Here is a 12,703-nt window from a genome sequence, read left to right on the forward strand (position 1 = left end):
GATGATGCTCTTTCCAACCGCACTGACGCCTGCGGCTGTTGCTGCTGCTGCTGCATGACCTGCACTGCTTCGGTGAGGCCTCTGACCTGCTGAACCAGCAGGTCGAACTGCTCCATGCCGACCGCCATTACCGGAGGAGGAGGAGGAGCCTGAAAAACTGGAGGCGAGGCCAGAGCCTGAGATCTGACCATGGAGGCCGTGGATCGCCTGGTGGATATCTTTTGGGGAGGCATCAGGTGGAGATCTAGTAGGAGAAGAAGAAGAGGATGTCAGAGAAGATGACCGGAGGCAGTCCCGTTGAGCACTCCTTTAAGAATAAGGGTACTGCGAAGACACAGCCGTCCTTCCTCTAGCGTCAATTCTGTTGGTGCAGAATTCCATCGAAGCCGAAGTTGCTTGAGTTAAGATGACCGCGACCGTCGTCGGGACCTGCAAGGGAAGTCTAAATCGGAGTTGGGGGTGCTCCGATAAGACCCTCCGATGCTCAAGTCAGTACTCTGCTTCAACAGAAATGGAGTGCTCCAGTGAGAATTTTAGTAGAGTTTCTAGATAGAGTTTAGAGCTTAGAGAAGAACGTATCTGGGGGTCCTCCTTTTTATAGACGGAGAGCATAACTGATTGACAGTGACGTCTATAACCGCCTGGTAGTGGGCTATTCAGAGCCGTGCGGAGTTTGTTACGGAGAGTAGTGGCGTCAGGAGTCATTCAGGACCACGTGGAGTTTGTTACAGAGAGTGGAGTGGTGTCCGTTGTCGCGACTTGCCAGAGAGTGATAGAGCCCGGAGAGTGGAGTGGTGTCCGTTGTCGCGACTTACCAGAGAGTGGTGGAGCCACGCGGAATCCATTGTAGAGAATGGAGTAGGGTAGTGGCCATTGTCGTGACTTGCTAGAGAGTTCAGATCTGTCGGTCGGAGCTCGGCTGGGATATCTGATGGAGCGGAATGGCTCTCTATCCCGTCGATCTGGGAGAAGCTCGGATGTTTTCGAGGCTGCTGACGAGTCTACTGTTGTCGGATGCTTCAGGCGCTGATGCTACAAGCGGGAGTCATCTGCTGTAGAAGCTCGAATGGAGACTTTCTGTTGATGAAGTCCGATAGGAGTCCGATTGCTAGAGAAGTCCGTCTGGGATTCGCCTGATGTAGAAGCTCATTGAAGATTATCCACCGAAAAAGTCCGGTTTCATGAAGAATCTGGCGGAGGATCGGCTGGCGGTGGACTTCGGATGGCGTTGGGAAGGTTCGACAAACACCGGAGGCAATCGACCATTGTAGAAATCCAGCTACCGGAGTTCGTCCGTCGTAGAAGCTCGTCCGATATCTATCCGCTATGAAAGTTCGGATGGAGTCTGGTTCTTGTAGAAGGCTGAAAAGAGACCGCTTATTGTAGAAGCTCGATCGAAGATCGGTTGTCGTGGGAGCTCGGAGTAGCGATCTGGCCGGTGGATCCTGTCCCATTGTAGAAGCTCGTCTGGGATCCGACTACGAAGAAGCTCGACTGAAGTCTACCTGTAATAGAAGTTCGAAAGAAATTTATTTACTGTAGAGGCTCGAATGAAATTTACTTACAGTCGATATCCGGAGTAGACCATCCGCTGTAGGAGTTCGGAGTAGACCGCCCGTAGTAGAAGTTCGGCTCTCGCAGGAGTTCGATTGGAATCCTGAAGACGGTCGACCACCGTAGAAACTTGGATGGAGTCTGATTACTGTAGGAATCTCGTTGTCGGAGAAGCTCGGATATTGACGAAGTCCGGAAGAAATTCGGAGAGTAGTTGATCACTGTAGAAGGTCGGCTGACAGTGAGGCCCAGAGAGCCTTTGGAACAGCCCGGTAGATGGGTGGAGAAGCTCATTGTCAGAGAAGTCTGGACGGTATTATGAAAGCTCGGACGGTCGAGAGGGTTCAGAAAGACGCCACACAAGATCGGAAGCCGGAAAAGTCCTGGAAGGATCGGTCTTTTACAAACTTCGGTCGGGAGGTATTTTATACCCAACAAAGCAAAAATTATATAGAAAGCACTCTAGCCATTGAGACTAGACCTCAACCAAAGATGGCTGGGACTAATTTGTATCGCAATGGCATACATTCCAGTGGTATCATAATTTTCTTTTTCTTCTTTTTGTTTGATAATTGCACAATTTACTGCAGCTAAGACCCTAAAGTTCAAAAATCGACATTTAATTGCATTGATAAAATCTCCTGAAGATCAGAACAAACAGGCAATTTGTTAATTGCAATTTATTTTACAATCATGCTCATTCTAGAACTTCTAAACCACCCTTTCAAGAGAATGAAGCATGCAAAAAAGTTGATCCAGCATCGTGTTAACTGTTGTTTAAACAGCTGCCTCTAGATATATTTTTGTTTCAAAATATTCACCCAAAAATCCTCAGCAGGATTAATTACGAATGGATTGTGTAAACCGTGATTCTGTGTAGCTTCTCTATCATAGGGCCCTCTCCTTTTTTCTGTTATTGAGTTGTCTCTTGACAGCCATTAGTACATAAGAGATAAGTTCTGGAACACCATCATTTCTCACAGACCATAGAATGTTGCAACCAACAATAAAGAAAATACTTTCCAATAGCCAAGAGCAAACTTAGACTTGCCTGAATACAATTTTGTTTTTTTTTCATTATTAGGAAAGTCGCACCTATGTGGCTATGCAGAGAAAGCAATAATAAATTGTCCATAAGAGCCAGAGAAATTGTTATGAAAACAATATGAATTCTATCAAACTCTTGGCATCTCTGAGCTGACCCAGTCTTAAAGGGAAAAAAAAAAAGGAAAACTAAAAATTTAGAACAAGCTTTTCTCACGAAATATTGCAATGCCAACATGACAACCTGAAGAGCATCTCTATAAGATTAGCCAATCCTAATTCACTAAAGTGTCAACAACCTCAAGTCATTAAGTAGAGCAGCTACCTGACAGAAAGCAAGGCACCAGCAACCTATGAAACCAATTCCAGCAGTGTCCCCTGAAAGAACAGCAATTTCAGCAAATTAAACCCAGTAGGATGGTATGATAGCGGTGCAGGCTCCATCACGAAACCTATCAAGAAATTATATATTTGATACGCGACAAGATATAGATAAAAAGAATGGTCAGAGCATGAAAACCTAAAAATTTAGGGTGCCTTTGGTTAGACATTAAAAAAATATATTTTTTATTTTTTAATTTTTAAAAATAAAAATTAAAAAATAATATTTGATAACATCATAAAAAATAAAAAATCAAAATCAAAATAATCAAAATAATTACTTTATATGCAAAACAAAAATTTTTTATTTTACAAAATTTATTTTTTTATTTTTATTTTTTTATATCAAAAATATCAAATTAAAAAGTAAAGAGTCCGAATCCTTCTTCTTCGTCGAGCTTTTCACCTCTCCACCTCCTTCTCCCTCCCTTCTGAAATACTTTTCGTTCGCCGAACTCTTCATCTGTCATTTCCAAATGTTGCTTTTTGCTTTATAGTAACGTAGTTATCAAACATATTTTTTATTTTTTTATTTTTATTTAATAATAAAAATTAAAAAAATAAAAAATATATTTTAAAAATTAAAAATAAAAAATCACAGAGTATAACCAAACGCACCTTTGGAGGCCTGGGCCCCGAGAGTCCCGCCAAACTTGTGCACAGGGTATAGAAATTCCTACCTAGAGATCGACCATCTCCGAGTACCAGGGGAGTCTGCTAGTTGTTGTCCTTCTGGAAAGTATGCTCGGATAATCCGCCCTTTCTGGCAGGGTCAATTGATGGGGAGAAGTTCCCAAGGAGGCCTTCCACCATTTGCCCACAAAATCACAATTCTCAAGTCACCATCCATAAGGGCATATTATGATTTGAAAAAATATATGTGCTTGTTTTGACAACAGAACAGAAGCCGCTGGGCTCCATGAAAATATAACATATTGCATGAAATTAAGTATTACAAATTGTATATGAATGATTTTCTAGGAACATCATGACTTCTTAGTTCAACAGAATCATGTCATAAATTGGCCTTTTCATACTGCAGAATTTGAAGCATTTTATGCTCAAAGAATCAAACTATCATAAGAATACATGAATAGCTGACAGTCTGAGCACTCTACTAGTTTGACAGCAAGTGCCCTGCAACCAGTTCTTTCATTCCAAGTAGTCAGCTTCCGCATGAGATTCGTCCGTTACAGCATGCAAATCAACTTCCATTCTTTACCTGCTTTCCAATGTGACTGGGAGCATATGGAAGAACTTTCCAAGCTGGCCAGCACACATAAATGCTCTGGAAAAGATAAGCTGCATGTGGAAATGAAGCAATGCCATTTACAACCATTTCATGAAACATGGTTATGGCTTCCTCATCTTTACCTTTGATCTGAATGCTGGCATTGTAAGTTATAAATTGGTTTTGGAAACATTTTTCTGTCACCCATCTTCTTTAGCTTTGTTAAACTGTTCTGCAGTGATAATCACAGATACACTAATTTATGCCAGCATCAGTTTCCATCTAATCTCTGCCACATGAAGGAGCCAATTTCTCAGCATCCTGGAATCTTCCTGCCCTACCATTTGAAAGAATATGATGAGTCTTGGCATTGACTTGTTGACCTTTACGGCTCATCTCTTCTAGATAATACTCAGCTCTACCAAAATTCCCTGCCTTGCACAAACCATATACCAACTTATTAAAGATAACTGAGTTTGGTTCAAGCCCATGCCTTTCCATATCACACAATAGCTCTTCTGCGGCATCAAATTGCTCAATATCACAAAAACCATCTACCATGGTCGAATAGGTGATTAAATCAGGTTTAAGACCCTGCCTTTCCATAGCACCTATAAGCCCTTGTGCAGCCTCAACTTTACCCACCTTGCAGAAACCATCCATCAATGTGGTATACATAACCACATCAGGTTTGAATCCTTTCTCCATGATCTCCTCAAAAAGCTTGTTGGCTTCTTCCATCTTCCCCAGTTTGCAAAACCCGCTGATCAAACTATTGTAAGAAGCGATATCATTGAATCCAATAGCTTCAATTTCACGAAATAGCTTCAGTGCATTTTCCACTCTGCCTCCTTTGCACAACCCATTGAGCAACGTGCCATACATTTGCTTGTCAGGCTCTAACCCTTGCTGCCTCATCACATCCAAAAGATTTAATGTCTCTTCTAGCTTCCCATATCTACAAAGCCCATCAATAACTGTTGTGTAGGTGACTATATTTGGCCGGAGACCGTGTATCACCATCTGGTCTAACATTCCCATTGCATTGTTCCCCTGCCCATTAGCACAGAGCCCATGAATCATAGTATTGTAGGTCACCACATTGGGTGCCACCCCCTTGTCTGGCATCTCAGAAAAAAGCATTTTTGCTTCCATTATCATCCTCTTTCGACACAGGACATCAAGAAAACAAGTATAAGAGACAACATCTCCCACAATTCCTGATTTACTCATCCTCCCATAGAGAGCCTTTGCTGCATTGATCTTAAACTGCTTAGACAACGCTGTCAGAACACAGTTGCAATTAACCATGCTCGGTTCCAATCCAAGTTGCAACATTTCTCGAATCAAACCCAAGCCCAGCTCAGAATTTGAGCAACCTCGCGACACGAGACCGATCAACATGGAATAGGTGTAGACATTTGGACTCGGCCCATTCTCCCTCATCTCGCGTAAAACCTTAAAAGCGTCGGAAACTCGGTTTTCATTGCAGAAACCCTTGATCAGAGTGTTGAAGGAGACAACATCAGGGGCGTAGCTTCGTTCGCGGATTTCGTCGAACACCTTGAAGGCGAAGTCCAGTCGGCGTGTCTGACAATAGCAGTGGATGAGGATGTTGAGGGAGACCAAATCGGCGGAGAAACCGGACTCGCGGAGCGAGTGGTAGAGGGAGATGACGGACTCGAACTGGCGGGATTTAGAGAGATGGGAAAAGACGAGGTTGACGGAGGAAGCCGGAGGAGGGGCGAGGGGGGAGTAGAAGGAGTGGCGGAGGAGGGAGACAGCGGCGGGGACGTCGCCGGAGTCGAGGTGGGATCGAAGGAGGTCGTCGAGGCGGTGGGGCGGGGGATCGGCCGGAGAAGGCGCGGCAACGGCAAGGGCCCGAACACTAGAAGAAGAAGAAACCCTTTTTATGAGAAGAAGCATTGTCCTTCGTACAGAGAGCATTTTTTTTTCCCTTTCTTTTTTTTCTTTTCTTTCTTTTTTAATGAACGGCAGCGGCAAGGAAAGAGAAAAGAACAAGAGGACGAAGAATATGAGCTCTATCGACGGGGCGGGAGAGGCTGTATGCAAGAATTCTGCCGAAAGCCTGAAATGGCATGGAAACTTGAAGTACGGACATGTGGCAGTCGATAAGTGGTGAGTAGCATGGCAGGGTCGGTAGCGTCCAGCAGCCCTGCGTTCACAGCCAATCACCCCTTCCGTACGTCAGTGTACCACTGATATTCACATAGAAATACACCCAAAGAAGTAATTATTAAGATAAATTATAGTGAACTCCCTGAAAATTTAGGATAATTACAAATTTTCATCTAATATTTTAAAAATATATATTTTATTATTTAATTTTTAATATATATATATATATATATATATATATATATATATGGCACATAATTCGCTATGAATATTTTTCTGTTAAATAAACTACCAATTTATTTGATAATTTTTACTAATATCATCTCTATCTAATTTATTTAAGTCTTAAAATATTTTATAAATTTTTATTTTTTAATTTTTTAAATTTTTATATTTGATTAGGAGTTATGTGTATATTTTCAAAACGTTATATGGGATTATGTAATTACCTCAAATCTTAAGAGGGACGAGGATAATTTACTCTAATTATTACTATTTTTCTTATTGAGTAGTTTGAGATCATTACTCACAGTATCAAGAATTTTTGAATTCTAGAAAAATTTTTGGATAACTAAAGTTAAAGTCTTAGGATATACTAAATAAATCCTATTAGGATTTAGAGTGGATTGGATATTCGAAAATATCCGCTTGACTGCCATCTCTATTTTGATACATTAAATCCAAGATAAGTTGATAATTTAAAAAATATCGGTTAGTTCCAAATCATTCTCAAATCCTGTTAAGATATGCTAAATAAATTTTATTAGGATTAGGGATGGGTTGGATATCCGAAAATATCTACCTAGCTGCCATCCCTATTTTGATATGTTCAATCCAAGATAAGTTGGTAATTTAAAAAGTGTGGGCCAATGGGTTGCAGACACTATTTTTAAGTTCACGTCAGTATTCCACGGTGTTCACATGGAAATACACTCAAGGAAGTAATTATTACTATCCTTTTTATTGGGTAGTTTGTGACCATCGCTCACGGTACCAGGAATTTTTGTATTCTGGAAAAATTTCTGCGCAAGCTGAGGTTGAAGTCTTAACGAATAACACCACTTCAATATTCTTACCCTTGACCTCTGAGCGGAAAGCAAGTGGGTACATTATTGAGCTAGTTCTTTGGTACTTTGTTAGGTGGAAGTCCGAGTTTGAACCAAGATCTACAAATTAATTTTTGAAAATATATGCCTGGCTTGTTATACGAAGAAATTTACGAATTATATTAAGACTTTATAAATTATACTTTAAGTATTGTTGATGCATAGCCAGACACGACTATTAAGACCTATAACAGTTTTATATGAAAGCTCCTGTAGCTTTGTCAAAATTGAATAACTCCAATATGGCATCATTAAAATGGAATAACTATTAGAGCATTTTTTTTTTTCACGTGGTTTATTAGAGCAATTGAAAGCATGACAGAGAAACTATGGTTTTGGCTTGCATAAAGCTCAAGTTACTCCCAAATTAATAACCTCATTTAGAGCAGTTTAATACATATAGGAGAAAGCGTATTGATGACTCATCTGAAACCATATATATTAATTTTAACAGTGAGAAAAAGATGTTGATTTCTTGTAACAATCTTAATGTATATGAAATAGAGCATGAATCATTGTAATTGTGATCCCTCATTTTAATTATATATTCATAATATATATTATTTCATAAAAATATTTTTCTGGGTTGGTCTTTCTTATTTCATGAAAAGTCTTTTACAAGGGCGGCTGAAGGACAAGGCCACCGAAGCCCTTGCCTTAGGCCCCAGCTACCTCCCCCTCCCAGCCTCCACCCCGATAAGGTCTCCCTCCATGGTTCCACCCCCAGGCCCCCTGCTCAGCCCTCGAGAAGACGAACGGCAAGAGGTCTCTACCCTGGAAGGCCCTCGCTCAGCCACCTCCAGTCCCCAGGTGGCTCCGACACCTCGCTTAACCTGCGAGAAGATGAACGGCGCCACGACAAGGAAGAACGGCTGAGCGTGCGGTCGGCTGGTCACCAGTGGTGAGGAAGATGGGTCACGGAATCGAAGGTCTTTGCGAGTGACACGATGGTGGATGATCCCTTTTTTTTATCGAAAAGCCCCCGCCCCCAGGCCCCCCTCCCCCCGCTCGGCCTGCGAGAAGATGAACGGCACCGACGTCGCGTGTCAAACTCTTCTAAAGACCGAAGGTCTCCGCGAGCAACGCGATGGCGGATGATTTCATTTTTCTGGAAGGCCCCTGCCCCCAGGTCCTCCTCTTCGGCTCGACCTGCGAGAAAATGAACGACGCCACTCATCGGAGGCCCTGAGTGGCTGACAAGTCACTGACGATCGATCATCCGATCATTGGTGGCAAGGAAGAGTGGAAGACGAAAGGTCCGTCGCTCCTCTTTTTTTTTGTGTTTCCTCAGAACCGAGGAACATGTGGCAGACGTGGTTACTGTGCACGGCAACGTGGGAAAAAAAAGGGAGTCGGCGGTGGGCAGCCTGCTTCATTAATTTTGGCCAATTATCAGACTAGCGCCAACGGTCATTTGGTCTCATTAATTTTGACCAATTACCGGACTAGCACCAATGGTCATTTGGTCATTTCTTCTATAAAAATGGATTGTTTTTTTACTTTTTTTTATACTTTGACATAAATATTGTTAATGATTCATATTTTACACAGCATATATAGCTCTATAAAAATATAAAATTTTATTTAATTTTTGATTTTTTATCTACTTTTTATACTCCTTCGGAAAGTTTGTAAATTCTCAAAACTGGTTGAGATTGGGAAGTGTTTGATGTTTTATAGTTTGGATCATTCTGTGTTTGTAAGTTCAACAGGATTATTTATTTTTTCTCTAAATTAATACAATTCTCCTTTTCTATAAAAAAATAATTTTTTTTAATTTATAGTATCTATTTCTTAATTTTTCTTTATTATTCTCTTTACTTTTCTTCTTGATAATAACTCTAACTCATATATTTTATAGTTTGTACTCTTGTACAACAGCATTCAACAATCGGATACTATAAATTAGTTTATTATTTATCTCATTTGCAATCAGCATTTAACAATTGGATACTATTATTCTAATCTTTACATATTTTTTATTTAATTTAAAATTTATATTATATTATTATATTTTGTCATTATTTTATTTAATATTTGATTCATTGAATTAGAAATTTTGATTGTTGATCTTGTATTAGCTATTTAAAAAATATAAGATAATTGTAATAGTTAAATTTTTTTGATAATTTATAATAAGAATTTAAATATGTCAACTCGAAAATATGAATCTGGTTATTCAAAGCTTAAAAAAAAAATTAAAAGTTTAATACAATCTCAAAAAAAACTCTTGATAAATTTTTTACAAGTAATAAAAATAATAAATTAAAAAATATTGATGAATGTTCCTTAAATGAACAAGTTAATAATCTGTTAGAGTTAGATGATAATAAAATATTAGAATAAGAAGAAGTCAATGAAGAGATTCAAAATGATCCTCAAAGTCATGGTGAAGAGAACTAATCTGTTAATTTAAATGATTACATTCCTAAAAATATTTATGATCCAAGTTAATGGATAAATATTAATATAAATTTGAGAGATTTATTAGTAGAAAAAGATCCAATTAGAATTGATGATATAGATTTTTCTAAAGATGAATTTTCAAGATATTTTTCTACTATATACTAAGTTCAAAAGTTAGCAAATTGAGAGAAGCATAAAAGAAGATGGCTAGTTTATTCAAAAGATTTAGATAAATTATTTTATTTTTATTGTAAATTATTTAATTCTGCTTCTAATATAAGTAAACTAGCTAATGTTGGCACTAGAGATTGGAGAAATTATATCGCTAAGCTTAAGAGTCATGACATGAGTTATGAGCATATTATTAATATAAGTTCATGTATTAATTTAAAAATAAGATTATTAAAAAATAAAATAATTGATAAAAGTATTCAAGAACAAATAAATAGAGATGAAGAATATTGGAAAAAAATATTATTAAGAATTCTTGCTGTAGTAAAAATTCTTGGTAAAAATAATTTGACTTTTTATGAAAAAAATAAAAAGATCTATCAAAAAAATAATGAAATTTTTTTAAGTCTAATTGAAATGATTACAGAATTCGATCCGATGATGCAAGAACATATTCGATGTATTAAAGATAATAAAATTCATACTCATTATCTTGGACATAATGTACAAAATGAATTGATAAATTTGTTAGCAAGTGAAATTAAAAATAAAATTATTAAAAAATTATAGAAGTAAAATATTTTTCAATACTACTTGATTGCACTCCAAATGTAAGTCATCAGGAGCAAATATCTTTTATACTGTGATGTGTAGATATTTCATCAAGTTCAATCAAAATTATGAAATATTTTTTTTAAATTCTTAAAAGTAGATGATATAACCAGAAAAGATCTTTTTGATGCCATTATGGATGAAATAAAATATATTAGACTTGATATTAATAGTTTAAGAGGACAGGGATATGATAATAGATCTAATATGAAGGGCAAATAGTAAAGAGTGCAAAAAAGACTTTTAGATATAAATCCTATATCCATTTATATATCATGTGGTTGTCATAGTCTAAATTTAGTACTTTATGATATGGCTAGTTCTTGTACTAAAGCTATATCATTTTTTGGAGTGGTACAACGTATATATTCACTATTTTTTTCTACTAAATGATGAAAAATTTTACAAGATAATTTTTTTGATCTAACTCTTAAATCATTATCATAAATATGTTGAAAAAGTCGTATTGAAAGTGTTAAAATAATAAAATTTCAAGCTCCACAAATAAAGATGCTTTATTAAAATTAACAAAAGTTAGTGAAGATTCTAAACCTAAAAGTGAAGCTAATTGCTTAGTAACATATGAGCTTGAAAATTTTAAGTTTTATTGGGCATGACTATTTGGTATGATATATTATTTGTTGTTAACTCAGTTAGCAAAAATTTACAATTAAAAGATATGCATATTGATATTGCTATGGAATAATTAATTTTTTTTTTTTGAAAAATACAGAGAAGATAGATTTGCATCCGCTATAATTTCTTCTAAAGAAATTGTATCTGAAATGAAAATAGAATCTAAATTTCATGATAAGCGTATCATTCGTAAAAAGAAATAATTTGATGAGGATGTTGACAATGAAATAATAAAATCTCTTGAAGAATCATTTAGAATTGATTATTTCTTATATATAGTAGATCAAGCAATTTTTTTCACTCCAAAGTAGATTTAAATAATTTAAGATATATAAAAATATTTTTAATTTTCTATTTAGTAGTAAAAAATTGAAGTCATTAGACAATGATAGTTTGAAAGAATATTGTCTTAATCTTGAATGTTTCTTAAAATATAATAACTATTCTAATATTGATAGTTTAAATTTATTTTCAGTGCTAAAAATTTTTAAAAAAATTATACAAGTGAAAGATAACAGTCCAATGGACATATTCAATCATATAAGACTATTCGACTCTTTTTCAAATGTATATATTGCTTTTAGAATAATGTTAACAATTTCAATAAATATTGCTTCGACAGAAATTTTTTTTTAAAAATTAAAATTAATAAAATCTTACTTAAGATCAACAATATCTCAAGAAAGATTAAATAGATTGGCTATATTATCAATTGAAAAAAAAATATTATAAAAATTTGATTATAAAAATTTAATTAAAAATTTTGTATCTCAAAAAGCTAGAAAAATAAAATTTTAATAAAAAATTTATATAAATTTTAATTAAAAAATTATATTTTAGTATTTATCTTTAGACCTTCAAATATGTTGAGCTGCCTTGGTCTTTTATGCCTAGAGCTGCAATCCATGTAAGATTAATCACATTAAGATTTTCCATATCATTTTGGCACATGGAACTTTTTGTATGATCAATGGCAAAGTCCCATGATACTTTTCTAATTCCATAGTTACAATCATTTTAAGCCTCTTGTTGAAAGGAATATATTCAATCGATAGTTTTGGAAGGTGATTCCTCTACCGTAATCTCTTAGATTAATATTTTCTTTAGTAACGGAACTGTAGCTATTCCCCTCTCCAAGGATATTGTCCAGTTGCAGTTAAAGTTGATCCTGGGCCGGGCCTCGGGCCAAAACTATTTTTCTTTTAGTCAAATTTTGTGTTTGATTTGTTTAAACTTTGATGTTTTGAGAAAATCTTTGTGCACCGTATGCGGTGCAATAAAATTGATATAGAGCATACCATTCAATCACATTTGAGCATGTAGCCACCGCTTTCCAACACGCATTTAATACTTGCAATTTTATTTTTTCATTTAAAATTTTTAATGACGAAAATATATCTCTTTTTCTGAAAAAGTTATGACA

The 12,703-nt window shown here is 36.3% G+C and overlaps 1 protein-coding gene across 1 annotated transcript; it reads right to left on the minus strand.

The window, feature by feature from the left end:
- Positions 1–3,810: 3,810 nt before the first annotated feature.
- LOC105051859 (uncharacterized) lies at positions 3,811–6,327 on the minus strand. Its single transcript, XM_010932502.4, has one exon. The coding sequence runs from the start codon at positions 6,155–6,157 to the stop codon at positions 4,493–4,495; it is 1,665 nt and encodes a 554-aa protein (XP_010930804.1). The 5' UTR covers positions 6,158–6,327; the 3' UTR covers positions 3,811–4,492.
- Positions 6,328–12,703: the final 6,376 nt, after the last annotated feature.

This window comes from Elaeis guineensis, chromosome 2, assembly GCF_000442705.2.
Source record: "Elaeis guineensis isolate ETL-2024a chromosome 2, EG11, whole genome shotgun sequence".
Taxonomy (NCBI): Eukaryota; Viridiplantae; Streptophyta; class Magnoliopsida; order Arecales; family Arecaceae; genus Elaeis; species Elaeis guineensis.